This window comes from Chrysemys picta, chromosome 8, assembly GCF_011386835.1.
Source record: "Chrysemys picta bellii isolate R12L10 chromosome 8, ASM1138683v2, whole genome shotgun sequence".
Lineage (NCBI taxonomy): Eukaryota > Metazoa > Chordata > Testudines > Emydidae > Chrysemys > Chrysemys picta.
Window position 1 is genome coordinate 33,251,744 of NC_088798.1, and position 24,461 is coordinate 33,276,204.

Below are 24,461 nucleotides of genomic sequence, written 5' to 3' on the forward strand. Positions count from 1 at the left end.
GACCAGCAACAGCAATGTTGTTTTCATGAAAATATCTTCAGCAAAGAGAAACAAGAGAAAAAATAAATCGACAAAGAAGTTTCAAGTTGGACAGATACTCCAAGGCTCCCATGAGGCGTGAATGACTTTTTAATAATGATACTGAGTGTGATATCACTATATTTGATGTAGTGCTCTTCGTTAATATTAGTGTTAAGGTGTAGCTTATGCTTGGATTAGTAAATTGCCTCTTCACCAGAAGACATAAAAAGGAACTGCCAATACGATTAATAAGAAATAAAAATCAAGTCAGATTTACATACTGACACTTTTTTTTAAAAAAGTAGGTTTCTTTCTTTTTAGAGCAGTTATGATTTCCTCTACTAAGCAGTTATCCTTTTCCCATTCCACACTGGCACTCATATCCTCATCTCCAAATGCAAACATGCTCACAGACACATCCCATATTGTGTAAGATTACTTACAACACAATAAGCTCATTGCAGAACCTTAACAGCAAGTACTATTAAATAATCAGAGTTACTAGTACTGACTGGATGCTTACAGTGTAGGTCAGCCCTGGATGAAGTCCCTCAAGGTCTGAGGGCATTCTTGAAACAGCATTATTTTCTGGGTAATTGATGAAAGGAAGCCAAATGGCAATGTACTTGATTGCTTAGACATGTCTCTTCCAAAGTAGGTAATCTTTTCCACAATGAGGACATCCCAAATTTAAACAAGTCATCTGTCCAGTCTCCCCACTACCTCATTTTGACTGGCTGCATCTCTGTTTGCCACTCCCCAGTGAACAGTTTTGGACAATATTCTTGCACACTAGGAGAACACAAAGCGAAGGGCGCCTCACTAAGGCAAGACAACTTTAACAAACATACCTAAATTTAGTGGACTTTTCAGAGTATCACAGAAAGTGTGTGTGTGTGTGTGTGTGTGTGTGTGTGTGTGTGTGTGTGTGTGTGTGTGTGTGTGTGTGTGTGAGAGAGAGAGAGAGTGTGTGTGTGTGTGTGTGTTTATATAGAGACTTGAACCTTCAGATCTTTTTATTGCTTCATTTAGGAGATGTTATAACAAACTAGTTGAAAAGTATTTACATGTGACAAAAGATGGAGCAGATCCAATTCCTATAAATGGTAATGTATCTCCCTTGTCTATATAACTCATGCTAACTTTAATACAATAGTCACCATTAAAAGTTTTTACAACCATCCTTTAAGATAAACAGTGTTCTCCCCCTATCAAGTACAGGCCCTAATCCTGCAAACATTAAGTCCATATGTAACCCCAGCAACCCTACAGAAAGGACTTGAAAAATTTACCCAGGACCTAATAGCCCAAGGATTAAACCTTACTCCCCAGACAGAAAATATACTAGTGCCTGAGCTTTGCCCCTCCTACTCAGTCTTGAGCTGGTCAGATACTCACTCCCACAGGATCTTCAGGCCCAAGAACTCCCAAATGACTGAACTCTTCACCCCCAATTAATATTAGATGCACACGCACACACACACCTCACGTTGTAATTCACTTGTATTATGAGAACCTACACATCTCAACCAGAACCGGGGCCCCATTTACTAGGCATTGTAAAAACATACAAAGACACAGTCTCAAAGATCCTTACTGGTCCCAGCCCTAACCCCAGCTTGGGGATACTTACTGGCTCCAACCCAAAATTCTAGCCTAGGGAGCCTGCCAACTCCAAACCTAACCAAAGCCCTGACTGGCTTATCGGCCCCAACCTTCCCCATCCCACCAACAGATTAATTCATTCTCAGTTTTTACACCAAATCTTCTTTTCAAGTGGCAAGAACACCCTTCCTCCAGAGCACTCTGCTGGGGTGACAAGGTCGTTTTGGCAGAATCCTGCCACACATGTACTAGGTGACTGACCGTCTGCCCTCTCATGCTGGGATACCTGCAAAGATGGACACGCTGAGAGCACAGCTGCCATACCCACACTTCTCATAAGGGTATGTCTTCACTGGGTTTTAGTCCAACCTCTCCCAACCATCCCCACAGAAAAACCTCTAACCAGATTAGGAGGTGCTTTAAGCCAGGGCTAGTTTAAACGGATGAGGGGGGTCAATTAGAGCCTGTTTCAACTCAGTCTGGAACCAGCAAATTTTGCAGTCGGGACACAGGCAAAAAAACAAAGACAGACAAGTGTTGATAGTTCATAACTCCCCCAATGACCAGTTCTCCTACAATTGACACAACTGACTGGAAAAGAAACCTAGATCACCACAGTACAGGACCATGGGATGTGCCCCCAAACACACATGGGCAAGTGCAGAAACAGTGAGGACAGAGTAATATAGGTAGAGCTTTGCTGAGGGTATGCTTGCAACTGCACTAGGCTAACCTGGTTGCTCAGATCCAGGTGCCAATCAACCAGGTTAACTACCAATGAAGACACACACACTAACAGTGGCAGCAGCACTGGAGCTGTCTCTCTGCAGACTTAGGAAGACATCGATGCACCATTTACAATTATTCCACATTTGGAAGGATTTCTTCAAAACCCAGAAGACCAGAAACTTAATTATTTTTTAAATGAAAGCTTAGATTCTGCAGGAGTTGATGGCACTCACCCACACAGATTCCTACTAGACTGGTCCTGGACAAGACAATTTTTTCAAGTCTTGGTCATAGGGATTACCATAAATATTGCCACTGACATAATAAATCAGTAAGGCATCCTTATAAATTTTATCTATTTAGGATTTCTAACAGAATGAATGCCAGTGAATATTAATTATTTAAAAATAATTTAAAGATTCTAACAGCAACCATAAGTAAGAGGGCTCCGCTATAGAAGCAGAGTTATTTCTCATCAAACACTCAGACCAGAAAGTATTATCACAATCATACATTACTGCTTCATATCTGCAATTAGATTCTACACAAGTCTTACCTGACCTAAATTCTTCTAGCACGAACATCTATTTTTGATCAATAATTCCAAATGCACACAATGAACACATAATTTACATAATGCCACCTACCTGCAGCTGCTAAACACAAAATCATCAAAGCAAACACTGGAATCACACAACTTGAAGTCATTTTTGCAACACTGGGTCTTCTCAAATCAACTCCTTTTGTAGTTCTTCATGTAGATGTACTTCCTTTGAAATCAGTGGTATATGCTTTGAAATCAAGTCTTCCAGACTTTTAATTATCTACTGAGAGAAAAAAAATATTTTAATAGAAATATGTCTTATAGAAATGTCATCTATTTTAAATTATATCTATCTTTTTGTATCATATCTAGCAAAACAGAGGTATTTCTTAAAGAAGAATTACACAAGTGTATTTTACATTGCTGAATAACCTAAGTAGCAAAAGGGACACTTAGCATATAACTAATCTTTTCCCCTTTCATTTTTCTATCTTGTCCATCCTCCCAAAATAATCACACCAGCTGTGTCCTGTTCCAATACAGCAAACAGAGCTGTATTGAAAGCTGTATTCTAATCACTGCAGGGCTGTTGAGAGGCAAACAATGCAGCACATGGCCCAACAACCTCATACTTAAGTTCCCACCCTTTTCCCTCACTAGATGACACTGAAGAGACCCCTCTGCAGGGTCCCACAGAATGGAGGAGAAAGACATTGCAACAGAAGTTCCACTGGCTGTAAACAAATTCAAATGGGAAATAAGGTATACATTAATGAGAGTCATTTATCATTTGAACAATTTACATGGGCTCATGGTAGATTCTCCATCACTGACAATTTTTAAATATAGATTGGTATTTTTCTAAAATATATGCACTAGAAATTATTTTGGGTAAATTCTATGGCCTATGCTATACTGGAGGTCAGTCTAGACTGTCACAATAGTCCCTTCTGGCCTTAGAATCTATGGGTATGTCTACATTACGAAATTAGGTCAAATTTAAAGAAGTCGATTTTATACAGTCAATTGTGTATGTCCCCACTTAAGACCATTAAGTCGGCAGAGTGCGTCCATAGTACCGAGGCTAGCATCGACTTTTGGAGCATTGCACTGTGGGTAGCTAACCCACAGTTCCCGTAGACTCTGCCGCCTATTGGAATTCTGGGTTGAGCTCCCAATGCCTGATGGGGCATAAACATTGTCGCGGGTGGTTCTGGGTAAATGTCGTCAGCCCCCCCGTGAAAGCAATGGCAAAAAATCGTTTCTCGCCTTTTTTCCTGGGTTACCACGGCAAGCATGGAGCCTGCTCAGCTCACCATACATCTCCTGAGTGCTGCCAGATGTGGTACTGCATTGCTACATAGCAGCAGCTCATTGCCTTTTGGCAGCAGATGGTGCATTACGACTGGTAGCCGTCATCATTGTCTCCTGGGTACTCTTTTAACCGACCTCGGTAAGGTCGGTCGGGGGCGCCTGGACATAAATGGGAGACGACGATGGCTAGCAGTCGTACTGCACCATCTGCTGCCAGCCTAAGATGTATAAGGGTATGTCTATACTTACGCGCTGGTTCGGCGGCAAGCAATCAATCTTCTGGGATTGATTTATCGCGTCTTGTCTAGACGCAATAAATCGATCCTGGAGGTGCTCGCCGTCGACACCGGTAATCCTGCTCCGCAAGAGGAGTAGGCGGAGTCGAGGGGGGAGCCTGCCTGCCGCGTGTGGACCCGCGGTAAGTACCTTTAAGTTCGAACTAAGATACTTCAACTTCAGCTACGTTATTCACGTAGCTGAAGTTGCGTATCTTAGTTCGAACTGGGGGCTTAATGTGGACCAGCCACTCCATCTAAGAGAGATGGAGTGGATCAAAACAATAGAGAGACCAGATTTGTTTTGTATTCATTTGTTCCCTCCCTCCGTGAATAGTGGGGGGAGGGATAGCTCAGTGGTTTGAGTATTGGCCTGCTAAACCCAGGGTTTTGAGTTCAATCCTTGAGGGGGCCATTCTGTGTGACAACCCTGTAAGCCATGTTGTCAGTCGCCCCTCCCTCCGTCAGAGTAATAGCAGACAATCGTTTCGTGCCTTTTTTCAGCGCAGACGCCATAGCACGGCAAGCATGGAGCCCACTCAGATCACCGCCACAATTATGAGCACTGTAAACACCACGCGCATTATTCTGCAGTATATGCGGAACCAGAACCTGCAAAAGCAAGACCAGGTGAGGAGGCGATGGCAGCACGGTGACGAGAGCGATGAAGACATGGACACAGACTTCTCTCAAAGTACGGGCCCCAGCAATGTGGACATCATGGTGTTAATGGGGCAGGTTCATGCTGTGGAACGCCGATTCTGGGCCCGAGAAACAAGCAGACTGGTGGGACAGCATAGTGTTGCATGTCTGGGACGATTCCCAGTGGCTGCGAAGCTTTCGTATGCGTAAGGGCACTTTCATGGAACTTTGTGACTTGCTTTCCCCTGCCTTGAAACACAAGAATACCAAGATGAGAGAAGCCCTCATAGTTCACAAGCGAGTGGCGATAGCCCTGTGGAAGTTTGCAACGCCAGACAGCTACCGGCCACTCGGGAATCAATTTGGAGTGGGCAAATCTACTGTGGGGGCTGCTGTGACCCAAGTAGCCAACACAATCAAAGAGCTGCTGATATCAAGGGTAGTGACTCTGGGAAATGTGCAGGTCATAGTGGATGGCTTTGCTGCAATGGGATTCCCTAACTGTGGCGGGGCGATAGACGGAACCATATCCCTATCTTGGCACCATAGCACCAAGCCAGCGAGTACATAAACCAGAACGGGAACTTTTCAATGGTGCTGCAAGCACTGGTGGATCACAAGGGACGTTTCACCAACATCAGTGTTGGATGTCCGGGAAAGGTACATGACACTCGCATCTTCAGGAACTCAGGTCTGTTTCAAAAGCTGCAGCAAGGGACTTTCTTCCCAGACCAGAAAATAACCGTTGCGGATGTTGAAATGCCTATAGTTATCCTTGGGGACCCAGCCTACCCCTTAATGCCATGGCTCATGAAGCTGTACACAGGCACACTGGACAGGAGCTATTCAACTATAGGCCGAGCAAGTGCAGAATGGTGGTAGAATGTGCATTTGGACATTTAAAAGTGCGCTGGTGCAGTTTACTGACTCGGATAGACCTCAGAGAAACCAATATTCCCATTGTTATTACCGCTTGCTGTGCGCTCCACAATATCGGTGAGAGTAAGGGGGGAGAGGTTTATGGCGGGGTAGGAGATTGAGGCAAATCGCCTGGCAGCTGATTACGCGCAGCCAGACACCAGGGCAGTTAGCAGAGTATAGGAGGGCACAGTGCGCATCAGAGAAGCTTTGAAAACCAGTTTCATAGAATCATAGAATCATAGATTATTAGGACTGGCCAGGCTACGGTGTGAAAGTTCTGATTGTTTCTCCTTGATGAAACCCCTCCCCCCAAACCTTGGTTCACTCTACTTCCCTGTAAGCTAACCACCCTCCCCTCCCCCCTTCGATCACCACTTGCAGAGGCAATAAAGTCATTGCTGCTTCACATTCATGCATTCTTTATTATTTCATCACACAAATAGGGGGATAACTGCCAAAGTAGCATGGAAGGGGTGGGGGAGGAGGGAAGGACAAGGCCACACTGCACTTTAAAACGTATTGAATGCCAGCTTTCTGTTGCTTGGGCAGTCCTGTGGGGTTGAGTGGCTAGGTGCCCAGAGACACCCCCCCCCACCGCGTTCTTAGGCATCTGGGTGAGGAGGCTATGGAACTTGGGGAGGAGGGCAGTTGGTTACACAGGGGCTGTAGTGGCAGTCTGTGCTAAATCTGCCTTTCCTGAACCTCAACCATATGCCGGAGCATATTCGTTTGTTCCTCCAGTAGCCTCAGCATTGCCTCTTGCCTTCTGTCACCAAGCTGACGCCACCTATCATCTTCAGCCCGCCACCTGTCCTCACGTTCATATTGTGCTTTCCTGGACTCTGACATTGTCTGCCTCCACGCATTCTGCTGGGCTCTTTCAGTATGGGAGGACTGCATAAGCTCAGAGAACATTTCATTGCGAGTGCGGTTTTTTTCGCCTTCTAATCTTCGCTAGCCTCTGGGAAGGAGAAGATAGTGTGAGCGTTGAAACATTTGCAGTTGGTGGAGGGAAAAAAGGGAGAGTGGTAGTTAAAAAGACATTTCAAAGAACAACAAACAGTTGTTCACAGTAAACCTTGCTGTTAACATTACATAGCACAGGTGCTTTCGGTACAAGGTCGCATTTTTGCCTCTTATCGAGGGTATGCCGGTTTGGTGTGAGAGATCTTTCACACAGGGCCAGGCAACAGAATTTGGCTTGCAAGCAGCCATGATAAGACACAGTCTTTTGTCTTCTTTAACCTTCATAACATGTGGGAATGATTTCAAACAGCAGCACCCTCATTTCCCATACCAAGCAGCCGTTGGGTTGGCCATTTAAAAGGAGGAGGGGCTGCGGTTTTCGGGTTAACGTGCAGCACAAACACAACTAACCCCTTCCCTCCACACACACACACACACACCCCCAATTCTCTGGGATGATCGCTTCACCCCTCCCCCCATCTCGTGGCTAACAGCGGGGAACATTTCTGTTCAGCCACAGGCATACAGCCCAGCAGGAACGGGCACCTCTGAACGTCCCCTTCATAAAATCACCCTATTTCAACCAGGTGACCAGGAATGATATCACTCTCCTGAGGATAACACAGAGCGATAAAGAACGTATGTTGTTTGAACGCCAGCAAACACCGGGACCATCCGCTGCCATGCTTTGTTCTGGAATCCTTGCATACTACGTGCTACTGGCCTGGCGTGGTAAAGTGTCCTACCATGGAGGACGAAATAAGGCTGCCCTCTCCAGAAACGTTTTGCAAAGGCTTTGGGAGTACATCCAGGAGAGCTTTATGGAGATGCCCCTGGAGGATTTCCGCTCCATCCCCAGACACATTAGCAGACTTTTCCAGTAGCTGTACTGGCCATGAATGCCAGGGCAAATTAATCATTAAACACACTTGCTTTTAAACCATGTATAATATTTACAAAGGTACACTCACCAGAGGTCTCTTCTCTACCTGGCAGGTCCAGGAGGCAGCCTTGGATGAGTTCGGGGGGTACTGACTCCAGGTCCAGGGTGAGAAACAGTTCCTGGCTGTCGGGGGAAACGGTTTCTCCACTTCCTTGCTGTGAGCTATCTTCCTCATCCCCAAAACCCGCATCCCTGTTGCGTGCTACTCCATTGACGGAGTCAAAGCACAGGGGTGGGGTAGTGGTGGCTGCACCACTTAGAATGGCATGCACCTCAACATAGAAGTGACATGTCTGGGGCTCTGACCCAGAGCGGCCATTTGCCTCTCTGGTTTTTTGGTAGGCTTGCCTCAGCTCCTTAAGTTTCACACGGCACTGCTGCGAGCCCGTTATAGCCTCTGTTCTTCAAGCCCGTTGAGATTTTTTCAAATGTTTGGGCATTTTGTCTTTTTGAACGGAGTTCTGATAGGACGGATTTGTCTCCCCATATAGCGATCAGATCCCGTACCTCCCGTTCAGTCCATGCTGGGGCTCTTTTGCAATTCTGGGACTCCATCATGGTCACCTCTGCTGATGAGATCTGCATTCACATGCAGATCGCCACGCTGGCCAAACAGGAAATGAGATTCAAAAGTTCGCGGGGCTTTTCCTGTCTACCTGGCCAGTGCATCCAAATTGAGAGCGCTGTCCAGAGTGGACACAATAGAGCACTCTGGGATAGCTCCCAGAGACCAATACCGTCAAATTGCGTCCACACTACCTCAAATTCAACCCAGCAAGGTCGATTTCAGTGCTAATCCCGTCGTCGGGGGAGGAGTACAGAAATTGATTTTAACAGCCCTTTAAGTCAAAAATAACGGCTTCGTCGTGTGGATGGGTGCAGGGTTAAGTCGATCTAACGTTGCTAAATTCAACCTAAACTTGTAGTGTAGACCAGGGTTATGACTATTTGCCCCACCCCCTTCTACACAAAACAAAGTACATCTGCTCACAGAAGGCTCCTTTCCCATAGGGCCCTGAGACAATCTAGAGCCTGATTTGGCCACTATAAAACCAGCTCTAAATCAGTGCCCTTCCTTAGTGCTGCATCCCCCTCTGCATCAGTGCTGATCTCAGGGCACCGAGCTGGCATGGTTTATAGGAAACCATCATATTTAAGGAGGTAAGATTTCTGGCATGGGTATATTATTCCTGCCATTGTTAATTACAGAAGCTTTTTTTTTTTTTGTCCTAACTGTGGGATAAGAGGTCCCTTCATGCATCATGTATGTTGCATGTCTGAAGTAACAGCATGCTACATGTATTTGTATCCTCAGAAATATTGTGTAAACAAGTTGGTTGTAATATCCCAACCTACCAGTGATCTTCCTTAAAAACTACAACCCAGAGCAACTTCATTCCTTCTCAAAAATTAAAAAAAAAAAATAGAGGATTGCCAATTCAGGAGAATAATTCTGGAAAAGGATGAACACAGTAGTGGAGACAATGAATAGCTTAAAGAAAGGAAACCTCCAGAAGATGACTGCTTCTCTAGAGAATTTTATAAGGCTTATAAAAGCTACTGGTCCTGAAACTAAATTCCAGTTTCATCCCCCACATACAGTGTAAGAAGCAGTCATAACATTAATCCTCAAACCCAAGAGAGATCCTAAATTCCATGGTAAGTTAAGGCCAACCTTTTGATTTTATTAATCAAAGACAATAAGTTGTCGACAAGCATGTTGAACAATCACCACAGCCATTTTGACCACAAAAGGACCCATATCAAGTGGGCTTAATGCCAAAAGGCAAGCCATGAAGAATTTATGTCGGATCTTGAACATCATCTTGGAAATCAGAGAGAAGCTGAAACCATTTGCTGCTATTTCTCTGGATGCAGAGAAAGCGAAATCAGTTCAATAAAAGTATTTGGTTTCTAACGCAGCTTTTTAGTGTAGTTGCAAAGACAAATGATCATATACAGTAAATTCAAAGTTTTTAGGCAAAGCTAGTTATAAGAGAACATCAAAATGTGCTGCAAGATGTCATATATGCAAATAGTCTATAAATAAACACTCTGAAACTTGAATTTGCTATACATAGCCATTTCATGAACAATGAACAAAAGGAAAACCAGAAAAGAGAGAAACTAGAAACAGAAGAGCTAAACAGAGCATATTCAATAATACATTGAATAAGAAATTCCTAAGCATTGATTAGATCATTCTTTCATTAACGGAAGTGTATAATCCAACAATGACATTTTTAAAATATACAGACTCATGCAGAACTAGTGTGCACAGAGAGAGATAGGAGATAAAGCTACATTGGTCCTTATTATTTAAGGCCCCATCCTTCCTTTAATCACAGAGACTACCAATGTAGGTTTGTGCAAACGAGTTTTAATTTGGTTTCCATGGCATTCTTGGGGGGAGGGGAAGGCACACAGTTTTCCCCAATGAAGAGACAAGAAGTTGTACCTCTGCCCCAACCTGCAGATCAACAAAGATTTCTGGGTACCCACTGGAGCTGAGGGGTATCCAACAGAAAGCCCTAGATCTCTACTCTGCTGCTTGATCTCACCAGCTCACAGAGCATGAATTCTGGGGATTAAGGCTAAATCGGACTGAGTTGCACTAAGAAAGGGCTCTCAAAGTTGAAGATTTGTTAGAAAATAATGTGTGTCTTTCTCAGATTTACAGAAATAAAGGAGGGTTATGTACAACACATTTTGGGCAACCGAGAGCTAATATGAAACGACTCATAGGCCCTGCCTTAAAGTGATAACCTGACTGCAAATTTCAGGAATCCAATTTAAACTATACCCAATTTCCCACCTACACAGATTACTGATTTAAAGCAATCCGAGTGTAACAGCACAATTAAGGGCAGTATTGAAATGAAAAATACCAATACCTAAGCAAACACTAGGCTACACTCTGGTGAAGTGAAATATACATCTTCAAAAATTACAACAATCTAAAACATTGAAGAAGTTATATAGGACAATGTTGCGAACGTATTATCTTTACCTCAGAGATTTAGGTACATGTTAGTGATAAATAGCTTTCACAGTATGTTACATAGGTTAAGACCATTCACAACTCTTTATGAAAATAACAGGAGGAAGGGAAGAAAAGAAGCTATACAAAGACATCAAATTGACAATACCAGAAGGCTTTTCTACTTTACACCGTCACATGGATTTCCAAGTGTTTCTAGTTTAACCTGGTTAAAAACAGCTCTGATGCCTACCAAAGAGGTAATTTGGGAGATATTTATGAAAAAAATGAAACACTATTTTCTGGAACTGAAAGGATAACATTAATATCTAGCACACATATTTTATGAAAGGGTATCATAAAATGGAGAAATACTTGAAAGGAGTTATACCAGGGATGCATTTGGCTCAGTATGTTTAATGAGATTTGGATACACAAATCCTTTTGGAAGCCTGTGACAGATTGCGGTTATTTGTCAATAATCCATATTTGCTATAGAACAGAATGAATATTGAGAAAATTATCATTTTAAAATGAGTCCTTTCTGTTTAAACTCTAACGCAATACATAAAGGACTCCAGCTGCAGGTTGAAACCTACTGTCAGCAAAATTAACATGTGAAAGTCTGGTGGTTAGCACAGCACAAAGAACAGACAGCCCACTAAGTGGGAGGGATGACTGCTTTGAATTAAGATGTGAAAAATGTACAGAAAAACAGGAACTTAAACTGTACAACTCATCCCCACAAAGGTACACCTGGATAACTACTTTTGTGAACAAGGTCACAGGAGGGCAAATCAAAACTGTGATAACTGAAGGATCCTAGTGAGGAAGAGAGAGAGGATGACATGAAATATCCAAAAGCAGAATTTGCATCTCCAACACTGGCTGCCAAAAAGGGTCTCGGAGACCAACTGGACCACACAAAAAAACACTGTAGAAAAGCAAAATATTGCTATTTTCCTAAAATGACGCACAGGGAATACACCTAGATTAGTTAAGCAGAGTATAAAACTAGATACATCATGCATGCTGTTTACTTGTTTGAATTCAATTGTCTCTGCTTATTCTTAATAAATCTTGTGTTACTTATCAGGATTTCATGCACACCATCCCAGAGATGTGAGACAACCTTCAAGCTATAAGAGAGCGCCAAGGAAGAGCATCTAGAGCCCAATCCACTGAGGATTTTTCAGTCAAGAAGGCACAGACAAGAGGATCACCTTAATTTAGGTCTCTTGCAGTAAGGCCTGTGGTCCTAATGATGAAGAAGAAACGCCTAATGACCACAGATGGGAATCAGATTTAAGGGGACAAAACAATAATCAAGGTGCAATCACCACCTATTCGAGTCAAGAAAAACATTTATTCTACATGTTAATGGAGCTGGAAAGAGGCTCAGAGAAAAACCTATACAATGATGAAGACTATTATGGGGCAGAGAGACTGAATTAATTGCTGAGTTTTAATTTGCGTCTTAGAAACATTCAGTAAACTTGTGTATTTTGATATACAAAAAATTGAGTCTATGTAACAATACAAGCAGCAAACACAATGTAAAAAAAACAAAAACAAAAAACATAACCATGAAGTTCCTAGATGGTTGTCACTATGCTGAACACTATGGCTGTTCTGAATCACATGGTAACAGCAGGGACAGATCTCAGATCCTCCTCCCGCCAAAAGTACAACTCTCACTACCTCTTGAAGAATCTGTTATCTGCTAGCACAGTCTATGGCAGACAGCTGAGAGAATCTGATGCCACCCTGCTAGAACAAAGTGGTAAAAACACATACAATATCTCACCAATTTCTCTATCTTTACATTTGCTTCATATTTCTTTCTTTATGAGTATCTAAAAATCAAATTTCCCCAGAACTTCCAGTCTTCTCACAGGAGAGTCTTTAAAACTATATTCTATGTCAGCATAAAGACTGTGTGAGAAAGTCAGTTTTAATACTAAAACTTGCTCAGGGTTTTCAGAAGTTAAAGCATCCTGCTTCAGATAATGTCCTTACTTAAACAGGTCTTTCCCACAGGAGGCTTCCTGTTCTCACCGACAGAGACTGCCAAGCTCTGCATACTGAATACCCAAGCACACTTCTACTTGGTCTACTTCTGTATTTTTAGCAAAATGACTATTGTATTCCCATTAGCAACTTTTCTCTCTACATCTTTACTCCTATCTCCTTTTCTTCAAGCTACTTCTCCCTACTACTCCATTTTCTCTAAGGCCCAGCACAGTAATAAATATATCTACATAAGGCCACAGAAAAATTCTGGGGTGCTTCTGTTTCCTATTTTGGACTTGCATTGCATGAGAGCTGGACATACTCATTGTTCAACCAGGCCTTAATGCTCTACTTTTACCTTTGATTTCTGTTCCTCCAATGATTTCTTTTCCCCAAATGTCACAATCTGTTTCTTTAATTATATCCTCCCCTTCATATGTATGTCCTGGCTTTGCTTTAAATCCATCCCCTCTATCATCTTCCCCATGTAGCCTTTTCCTTCCCTGGCTGAAGAATAGCTTCCGCTTCCTCTTTTCCTTACCACAACAGGTTTTCTTTCATGCTGTCTCCCTTCCATGCTCACGGGCAGAGGTTGTTAATCTCAAAAGGTAAAATACCACAGCACAAGACTCTCCCATCGTGTTGCAACAGCTGAGCTCAAACATTTTGGTTACCAATGTGAGCCAAATCCTATTCACCTTAATCATTGACTTCAATGGGAACTACTCAGGAGAGGCAAGCAGGATTTGTCCGTGATGTTTTGCCATAACAACGCAAACCCAAGTTTCTAGAACATCCAAGAAAGCCCTTCAAGGCCAAAGCTTTTATGTTTTTTGTTTGTTTTAAACATGGCATCCATTTTACTTATTTAACCATGTTCCCATTGCTTCTCTGTACAATAAAAATGTGCGTTCCACTGCGCAAATAAAAAGCCAATTGTTTGTAATCAGATATGCCCAAGCCCAGTTTAGATGCTAGATACAGTTATACAAGCATTCAACACACAAAGTGAAACATGGTTTTTGAAAGAGAAATATTATAACCCCAATCCTATTAAACGTCCATTTTTCAAGATATATCTTTTTTTAAAACTTGATGACACGGATTCTCTTAATACTGTATGATTTGCATATGGACAGGCTGGAAGGCAGACTAACCGTATTAGCAAATATTATTGTGGGATTCAAAATGCACATCAATCGTTTTCATGTCTACATCCAAGGTACGCATGCAAGTCCCACTGTGCAAAACTTAAACAGTAACTTATTCATAAACTATTAAGGAGACTGATTCTGCTTTATAAACACCAAAGCAGTTTCATTTCCAGGGAATAAGGAGAATAATAAAACTAAATATCCTGACATATCAAAAGCCCAGGGAAAAAGTTATTCTGATGCCTAGCAGTTCATATGCTGCTGTGCTTGTAATGGGACATTTCAACAAGTCACAGTTAAAGGCTATGGGAACTGGAACAGGGCCAAGGGAAGAGGCTTTATGCCACTTAGAAACTGTGCCCCCTCTATTCTAGATTGCTTTTGTTTTAACATTTTGTTTATTTGTACACTAATGTTTTACAATGTGTTCTGTCAAATTACAGGAAGCTACAAAACATGCACAATTGGTCCCTGAAAGAATTAGACAATTTCACCCTTTTTGCTTGCAAGGCCCGGATAGCAGCAAATCACGTGCACCCACAGCACGAATATTGCACACATTTGGCACAAAGGTCTGGCTAGGATCGGAGACAGCCATTCTCAATCTCAATCTACACTCAAGTTTCCCTTCAGTCTACACAGGATTTGCTGTCAACTCACTTTAATTGTTGTGAGTTTACATCAGAAAAGCAAAATCATTAAACCAGACACTGTGGGAGTTTTGACTGAACCACCACTGCAGGATAGGGCCTGAATGCAAAAAATTAAACTAGAAGAAAAGAGAAGAGAAACCATCTTCTTGTAGGTTAGAGATTTTTCCTACAGAGCGAGCTGGGGGGGGGGGGGGCAGCTCTTTCTAGGGTAAGGGCAGGGTTTCTTTGTTACGGGAACTAAGGGACAATGGAACAAACACTTGAGACATCTCTATACGAGAATCAGGGGGACATGGAGGTAACTCCTTATATTCAGGCATAGGGGGCTCTCTTCAGGTGGAAGTACACATGAGAATGTCTTCTCAGCAGAAGGAGTACAAGAGTGTCTCCTCAAAGGGGAGCAGGACAGAACATGCAAAATTCTCTTTACAATAAGGCAGCAATTCTTGGGCATCATGGAAGTGCATCAGGAGTCTCTACGGAAGGGAGAGTGTATGGCACGGACTATAGAATTTGACAAAAAGACAAATTAAAAAAAAAAAGGGAGCAGTGGCAGACACCTCATACTTAACCTGTAGTTGCAAGTACTAAATCAGAGCTTTTCTCCTTTGACATGGAGCCTTCAGTGACACCATGGATCACAGCAGCTCTAAAGGAGACCAAGACAGATCTTGTGATGATCTGCACCTAATGTACTAGACTGTGACTCAACTGATCTAATCACAGCTCTGCCACAGATTGTGTGTGGAAAACTGGGTTACTCAATTCTCCCATCTGCAAATGGGGATAATTATAGGTATTCTGACATTATAGTGATAAGGCCATATAAGTATCTAGACCAGTGGTTCGCAAACTTGTTCCGCCGCTTGTGCGGGGAAAGCCCCTGGCGAGCTGGACTGGTTTGTTTACCTGCCGCGTCCACAAGTTCAGCCCATCGCGGCTCCCAATGGCCGCGGTTCGCTGCTCCAGGCCAATGGGAGCTGCTGGAAGCGGCAGCCAGTATGTCCCTTGGCCCTCACCGCTTCCAGCGGCTCCCATTGGCCTGGAGCAGCGAACCGCGGCCACTGGGAGCCGCGATGGGCTGAACTTGTGGACGCGGCAGGAAAACAAACCGGCCCGGCTCGCCAGGGGCTTTCCCCGCACAAGTGGCGAAACAAGTTTGCGAACCACTGATCTAGACATATATTAACTTATCTCACAGGGTTGTGGTGAGAGTAGTTCTTTTCAAGTCTGTGAGATGCTCAGATGTTATGGTGATAAATGCAACAGAAAAGCCTATGAACAATCATTAACAAAAAATATCTCTGCCCTTATGGTGTAGTAGCATTAGCAAAGTTGTATAGCTGTTTTCTTGTTGACAGTTCAGGTAATAGGAGTGGGTGGAAGGAGAATCAAAAACATCTGACGACATATATTAGAGTGAGGGTAACATTTTCAAAAGTATCAAAGTGACTTAAGGGCCTCCCATTTTCAAAAATAACTTAAGTCTCATTAAAAGTCAGTGAGAGCCTAGGAGGCCAAATTCCATTGCAAGTCAATAGGAGCCCAAGTCATTTTTGAAAATGGGACTTAGGCTCCAAATTTAGGGTACATTTTTCAAAAATGCTTAAGAAAAACAAAAAACAAAACAGTAACTACAGCACAGAGATCTGCAGGACAGACCTAGAAACCATCAGAAAGATTAGCAGGCGCTAAGGAATAGGTCTATGCAACCTTTCCCCTTCGAAAGTTACGTTTCTTTGGCCTAATCACCTTATTTTCTAATTGGAAACAGAATAAGTTTCCTGGCATTAGAGTATTTTACTCTCTACAAATACAATGCTTGCCAACTACCTCACACAAATACCATTAATCTTGGTTTTATTTGGCTTAGTCCTTAGCTGCACACCTAAGCCAAAATAATAATCGCTCAAACATACGTATCGAGAACCTTTGCTGTAACTCTGGATAAGACATCATCTTCTTATGGCCAGTCATAGCAACAGAGTCACAGCAGGATGGAACCTTACCTCCACCCAGGTCCTGTCTAGGTAAGATATCTCAGTGAAGGCACTCTTTTACAAATCCTTGATGCAATTATTTTTTTCATACATAGCAAAAGATTATCTAAAACAAGTCCTAATGGGAGAACTTCCTATCAGAAAACAAACTGCATTCCTCTTTGGTGGATTTAAGTCTGGGGTAGGAGCCATGTTCCCTTAAGGAAGTAAAATAATGATTGTTTGCAAGTTTGCACACAAATCACAGAATATCAGGGTTGGAAGGGATCTCAGGAGGTCATCTAGTCCAACCCCCTGCTCAAAGCAGGACCAAGACCCACACAGATTTTTGCCGCAGATCCCTAAATGGCACCCTCAAGGGTTGAACTCACAACCCTGGGTTTAGCAGGCCAATGCTCAAACTACTGAGCTATCCCTCCCCCACCCAGGCAGGGAAAAAGTGGGCAAAGTTTTTACAAACAAACTTCCCCATGGTCATTTGCAACAGGAAGTTAAAAGTGATGATAAATGGGTTACAATATTAGGAAACAGTTATGTAAAAAATGGCAAAAAGATGCATTAAAATGTTTATAAGATCAATAAGAGATAAAAGTTTCACTCAGGAGCAGCATTTACTGAATTTTGCTCACTAAAATATATACTTTAGAAAGAACGCATAACAGTTTATTTCCTAAAGCTGCTAAGCAAAAATCCAATTAAGATAATCATCAGTCAGTAATCCGTCTCTAAATCTTCAGAAGCACATTTATGAGTTAGGAAACTTCTCCCACATATGTGGGGAAGACCTTATAGTGCAACATTGGTAAAACAGTGAGTCAAAAGGTGCTTCCCTTTGAGTAGGCGTCATCTATCCTCCCACAAACTGTCTGCCAGATAATCATTGTAATCTATTTATTATGCAGAAAAGCACAGTTAAGTTGAAGTGAGATATTTGTTCTTAAAAAATGAACATAGGAAAATAAAGGCATGTTTCAAACCAGTGTGCAAGAGGATTTGGCAAATTTCTGTGCATTAACTGCACATGCCACTCTGAATTTGTAATCCATATATTTCAATTCGACTGACAATAACTTGTGAAAACACTTTTTCCTAAAAAAAAAAAAAAAAAAAAAGGAAGATTTTCAAGGAACATTTTTAAAAACTCATTTATCCATATGGGCTGCAAAAAGCCCCAAACAGCATGTAATTAGTTATGAGTGCAAGGATCGGAGGGAATGGGGTGGGAAGACTGCAAGAAGTCTATGAGCCTACACAAATTGTATGCAAACCTTATAACCCATGGAGCCTGGCTCAGCAGGGGATCTTTGCACCATAGTGAACTTTTGGCTGGGTGAACCAAGGCCACTGGATCTATGACTATTGGGATATGCTGGGTATATCTCCCTATTCAAGAAGGTGGTAGGGGAAAAGAACAAGTTATTGCAACTGTGGCTCCACCACTGCTCAAGGCCCTTAAGAGGAACTGATCCCTATTGACCTCTGGAGACTTCCTAAGCACATAGTACAAGCTGCATATGGGGGAGATGATTTGGCCTTTTCATGTGAACAACTGTAGCAGTCATACCAAAGAGAAGCCTTCTCAAGAACTCAGAAGAGCAATTTTGTAAATCATAACAAAATTTGACTAACCTGTCATAACTAAAATAAAGTATTTTAAGACTATTGTTAATACGATACTACCATCATTCTCAAGTACACTGGACCAAATGTATCCCTAGTATATCCCCAATGCTTCTGTAAATTTAAGGAAGATTAAAACATTCAGAGCATGTCTACATTTGAAAGTTATGTGGGTTTTGTTGTTCTGAATCACTTAATGCAGATAAGCTGTTTTGTGAGCAGTGCATCCACAATGCATGTTATCCCCAGTTAAACTATCTTCCTTTGGGATCAGTACTTCTACATGGCCCTGAATTGTTTCAAAATAAGTGCTCAGCATTCTAGGCAGACAGCACATAGTGCAATGATCTGCCAGTAGGCTCTGTGCATTCTGGGATTTTTCTCAATCCACAGTGCAGACCACTGCTTATGGGCTCAGCCAACAAGCATAGACTGGTGAGACAGGATAGTGATACAGCCTGGCATGACCAGCAATGGTGGCTGAACTTCAGGATGACAAAGGCCACCTTCTTAGAAACCCTATGCAGAGCTCATCCTGGAGCTGCAACTGTGAAACTACAACATGAGAGTTCCCCTCAGTGTAGAGAAGCACATGACCATTGTTATCTGGAAGCTCCCCACCTCCTAATTTCTACCAGTAAGCATGTAACCAGTTTGGTGCTGGTAGATCAACCATTAGGGCAGTTGTAATGGAGTTGTGGCCTGCTATCAAGGAAGTGCTGTTCCCCCGGATAATAAGGCAATGCTTACAAAGCTACTAATGGACTTCCACAACTGGAGTTCCCAAATTGTACTAGGACCATTAAAAGGACTCACATGCCCATTCTTTACCCCACGGACCCGAGCAGGCCTCAGACTTCATCAACAGAAAGAGCTGTTTCTCCACAGTGCTCCTGGTCTGGTTGATCACTGTGGAAGGTTCACCAATAATATGCGGGCTGGGCTGAAAAGGTCCATGATACCATGATCTTTAGAAATTCTGGTCTGTTTTCTGCAATGAGAAATGGAGCTTCTGCTCCTATTGTCTCTGTGGACACTGATGATGTTGACATTCCTCCAGTCACTCTGGGAGACTGAATTTACCCTCTGCTTCCCTTGCTTATGAAGCTGGACACTTGAATAGCTGAAAGGACTCGTTTAACTATATCCTGGGCATCTGCAGAATTGCAGTGGAGTGTACATTTGGAAGATGGTAAGGTAGATGAAGGTGCCTGATGTTGAGGCTGGTGGCTGATAAGCAACATCTTCCTCGTGTGATAGCTGCTGCCTGTGTTTGCAGAACATATGTCGGGGGAATGAGAGAGTCTTTCCAGAAGATGGGAGGACAAGGTGGGAAGACTTGCTGAACATTTTGAACAACCAGAGAGGCAGCCTCTATGAAATGCCACAACTGATCAGGACAGTGTCAGGGATGCATTATACTCTTGAGGCTTAGGCAAACTTGTAAACGTATGTACTTTTGTGTATGGCTTTTATCGTGATTTTTATCATACACAGGTTTTAAGCTTTGTGGAGTGGTACAAGGATTTTAACAAGCTTCATGTGAGGAGGTTATCTTTCAGGGGTTTCTATTATAGCACAGGTGGGTATTTTACTTATTGTGCAAGGCTCATGAAATTTTCAAACAATGCCATGCCATTTTCAATAATTAAATAACCAGACCAAGTTGAACATTATTTAATAAAAAATGTTATTGGACATACATAAGAGTACAAAGTTAAACCCAGTGCAAAAGATTAAAAAAAATAAAAAGTTCAGCATGCATTCAAATTAGTGCTTTTGTGGTCACAGATCTGTGTAGGTTTTGGAGTGTGGGTCAGAAATGTTCTCTGCATCTTGGGGTGTGGAACAGTGGTAGAAGGGCCTGAGTCCTGTGAAAAGAGAGTGAAGGGGTTCTCCCAGTATGCACTGTTCTCCTTGTCATCTGGTGGCACGGAATTTGGAGAAGAGGGCCTGTTCCTTGAAGTTGAAGTGAAGGGTGTATCCTGGCATACAGCGTTCTGAGGGAGAGGACTGCAGAACACAGGTAGGTTGGGGTGGTGTCCTTCAGTATAATGTCACTATGTTCTCCATTAAGGTTGTTTGCCTCTCCATGATCCTCAGCAACTGTGCCTGCGAAGTACTAGCCAGTGCCCTGTCCTTTTTCTCCTCTATCATGCTTAAGGAAACCTTCCCTCCACTCCTCTGTCCACACACTGAGGTTGGTAAACCATGTCAACCCTTGACCTCTCTCTTCATATGTAGATTGGTCAGATATTCACTCACTGATAGTACGCCGTCCATGGTCATGCCAATGCGTTAGGTGCTATGGAGGGAAAGAGGGGGAAAATTAGTTATTGTCCAAATTGTACTCTCTATGCCAACAGTGATAAAATGTTGCTTTTTCCTGATTTTGGCATCCCTTTCCCAAAGACTCTCCCCAGTTTTCAGTGAGCTTGGAGATGGTAAGATGTTTTCAGACATTCTTCCCTGTTTGTGTAGGACTGTTGGGCCTGTGGTGATGAGGGATGGTCGGAGGATGGGTTGGGTTGGGTCACCTCACCTGGAGGGAAGTTTACTAATTGCATGTGCACCTATTCAGACTGCCAGTGGCACGGCAGAGAGGAAGATGGGCCAGCAGGGAGAGGCCATTAGTTGCACATGTACCTCTGCAGGCTGCTGGCAAGCTGGGGATTGAGTTTGGGGAGGGTGAAGGAGAGCAGCAGATCCAAGTTAGTAACTGCATGCACATCTTGGTAGCCTGTCCTTATCTTGAAGGATGTTACCCTGTGGCATGTTCCCAAAAGGCAGAAAAGGATTTTGTTCAACAAAAGCGATGTGCAAACCAGGACAACATGCCATACTATTACTTGCCAGGATGGTGCTCTGAGAGCTTGTGCAGAAGTGGAAAGGAACTGCAAGGTATACGAGCAATGCTGAGAAAGCTGCACTGCTGTGCAGTCAGCATGCCAAAATACAGTACTATCGTTCTCTCTCTCGAACGCCCGAGGATCAGCATAAAATGAAACACAAAATAAAAACAATTCCATAGTAACCCAAAGAGGGCCATGCTTGAATGCCTTAAAATCCCTTTCCTTTTTGAAGTGTCTGTGTAACATGAGTTGAGTTCTTTTGAGGTAAATCATCCGTTTGCTCAAAGCTGAAGGCAGGCAGGCATTAATAAAACAGAGTCAGAAAAGCATTTGTAGCTCTTTTTCTTTTCTGTATCTGCTGCTACAAGAAGTGTGCCTTCCTTTCAATCTCTCATTTTTACCCACATGATGGTGCCCTCTTGAACAGAAGAAAGGGGAGGGCTGTTGACAGGAGAGAGAGATGGAGCAATAAGCACCATGGTAAGTGCTGTGGGGGCGGGACCTGTTAAGACTGAGTGGTGGCTATGTTTGCATATTTCAGAGAAATAAACAGTACACAGTTTTTAAACTCTCTGGCACAGTCCCCATTTGGAACATCAGGAATGTTGGAGATTAAAAGCTGGGGAGGTGAAGGGAAGATAGCCCAACATGGTGGCATCCTGATGGTATCTAACGTATATACTCGTTCATTAGCCCATTCGTTTATAAGCCGACCCCCCCAAAATGGATAGGTAAAAATAGCAAAAACTGTATGACCCTTTCATAAGCCAACCCTATATTTCAGGGGTTGGAAAACTTTGGCTCCTGGCCCGTCAGGGTAAGCCGCTGGTGGGTTGGGACGTTTTGTTTACTTGGAGCGTTGCAGGTGGCCATTCCCAGCCAACGGGAGCTGAGGGAAGTGGCACGTCACTTCCCGCAGCTCCTGTTGGCTGGGAACGGCGAACTGCGGCCACAGGGAGCTGAGGGACTCCATGCCTGCAGATGCTCCAGGTAAACGAAACAGCAATGTATTAGATATTCAATTCAATGATTCCACAGCATTTAAAGTCATCAAATTTTGGTGTAGACCCATTTATAAGCCGACCTCCGCTCTTTGATGCATCACTTTTTTACCAAAAATATTCGGCTTATGAACGAGTATATAAAGTAAGTCATTTAAATCTCCCAGTACAGTTGTATTGTAATATAACACATCACACTTACTGGAAGAGGTCTCCTCCCCAAATTGGGTTTCCACCTAAGGTTCAGGTTGGTCCTCTGCTTCTGTTTTTTTGAGAGGAGGTCTTCTATGTCTCTGGCATTGTTTGAGTTGGGATTCAGTGGGTTGATGAGATCCTGGATTTTAGGATAAATCCCTTTGGATCCGCATCTGCCAGGGTATCCTCAATGGAGTCCATAATATGCTGTGGTTCAGTGGTGGCATCTCTGTCAAAAATATGGTCCAGATAATCATAGTAGCTGCAGACCACAGAAGCTCTTCCAGAGACCTTATTACGTCCCTAATATTCTTACAACAGGACCATGAGAAGCACAGGGCATGGCCACTGGATAATCAGTTTTTTACTTGATATGTATGAATTTGCCATAAGTTGTAGTCACATAGTGCCTCTTCTGGCTGTGGCCAACATTTTAACAGAGAAATAATATCTGGTCAAGATGACCCAGGAGCAATAGAGAGCACACAGGTAAAATAGATAGGCCAATCCAGGTAGCCAGCAAAGCAGTGTAGGATACCAGGGAGAGGATTTCCAGATGCACAACAGTTGTTTCAGGATGGGGATGCAGCCAGACCTCTTTGTTGCTGGTAAACTCATCTCAGAGTTTATTAACCCTCAAATAGTAAACCTGCTTCCAAAGTGGGTTTCTTATCACAGGGTAAAACACCAGATGATTCGCAACAAGAACTCTGTGATAAAATTCCTTACATCCATGTGCCAAAGTAACTCAGGTTAATCTGCAACACCTTTCAAGTGTAGATAAGCCCTTAGTCCCCTAGTCTACCTACAAAAAGAAGAACAGGAGTACTTGTGGCACCTTAGAGACTAACAAATTTATTAGAGCATAAGCTTTCGTGGACTACAGCCCACTTCTTCGGAATATGCATCCGAAGAAGTGGGCTGTAGTCCACGAAAGCTTATGCTCTAATAAATTTGTTAGTCTCTAAGGTGCCACAAGTACTCCTGTTCTTCTTTTTGCGGATACAGACTAACACGGCTGCTACTCTGAAACTAGTCTACCTACCTGGCTCTTGACAAGAAAACCCTGCTTTTTTTTTTAGCAAACACATGGTATATGGTAAGGAAGTTGGACATTACAGAAGTTTTTATTGCCCCGGTGCACACAAAGACCCCACTGATTTCATTGGGAAATGCATATGCATGCAGAGGAAGATATAGCATAAGCTTTAAATGAATCTCCATTTTTTCCTCATCATAAAAATTACTTTACAGTCTGCAGATCCCACTCCCTTTGCCTACAGAAAAACAATCTATGTATGTTAGTCCTAAATTTAACCAGCTTCAGCTCATGACCTTTAGATAAGCCATTCTCCTGGAATCTAAACCAGTCTTTTTCAAGGTCAAAGAGGCACCCTTTTAAAATGGGAGTCCCCCGCCCCCCGTTGAATTTTCTCCCCGTCTTGTGATGTACTGTTACAACACCACAAAAACTAGCTTGGGTCACCTGTATTACTTAAAAGTTAGACACTTCTGTTAAATACTTTTATTGCAGTGAATGAATTTTGGCAATGGCAAAAAAAATTTAAAAACGATTCATTTAGAAGTACCAGTCACACCATGCACATGTGAAACAAGACTGATATCTCAGTTTCCCCAAGAAAAACAAACATTTAATTATAAATGCTGTCATAAACTAGCACACAACTTACCAATTAAAAAAGTTTCTCTCTCAGGACTATAACAGTCTGCTCTGCTGAACTTTACAAATCAGAGACTTTGCATACAGCAAAACGTAAGGACCCTGCTTACAATGACAAATGATGATTTAAGAAATTATCTCTCTTGTGAAATAAGCAAACAAGAAATTCTGGGATGGAAAGAGACCAAGAAACTGCTCCAATGTCCATCCCCCAAAGGACTTCCAGAGTTGTGTTCATTTGTTTCAGTTTGGCTATGAACAGAGCTAATTTCTGCTGTCACAATGCTGCTCTCCTGGATGATCGCCACTTGTGTGATGCTTTCCACGGTTATGGAATAAAAGCAATTTCAAC

The 24,461-nt window shown here is 42.7% G+C and overlaps 1 protein-coding gene across 15 annotated transcripts in view; it reads right to left on the reverse strand.

The window, feature by feature from the left end:
• The window catches only part of TGFBR3 (transforming growth factor beta receptor 3), a 180,565-nt gene that overhangs the window by 150,341 nt on the left and 5,763 nt on the right, over window positions 1-24,461 (reverse strand). For 8 of the 15 annotated variants that reach the window (XM_024105880.3, XM_024105882.3, XM_065554249.1 and 5 more), the window contains exon 2: window positions 3,003-3,182. The exons of 1 other annotated variant lie outside the window; for it this stretch is intronic. In XM_024105880.3, the coding sequence (XP_023961648.2) occupies window positions 3,003-3,063 (61 nt within the window). In that variant the 5' untranslated portion in view covers window positions 3,064-3,182. Of the gene's footprint in view, window positions 1-3,002; window positions 3,183-24,461 lie in introns of those variants that run through there. 6 more of the 15 variants (XM_024105881.3, XM_065554246.1, XM_065554250.1 and 3 more) reach the window with 1 other exon arrangement.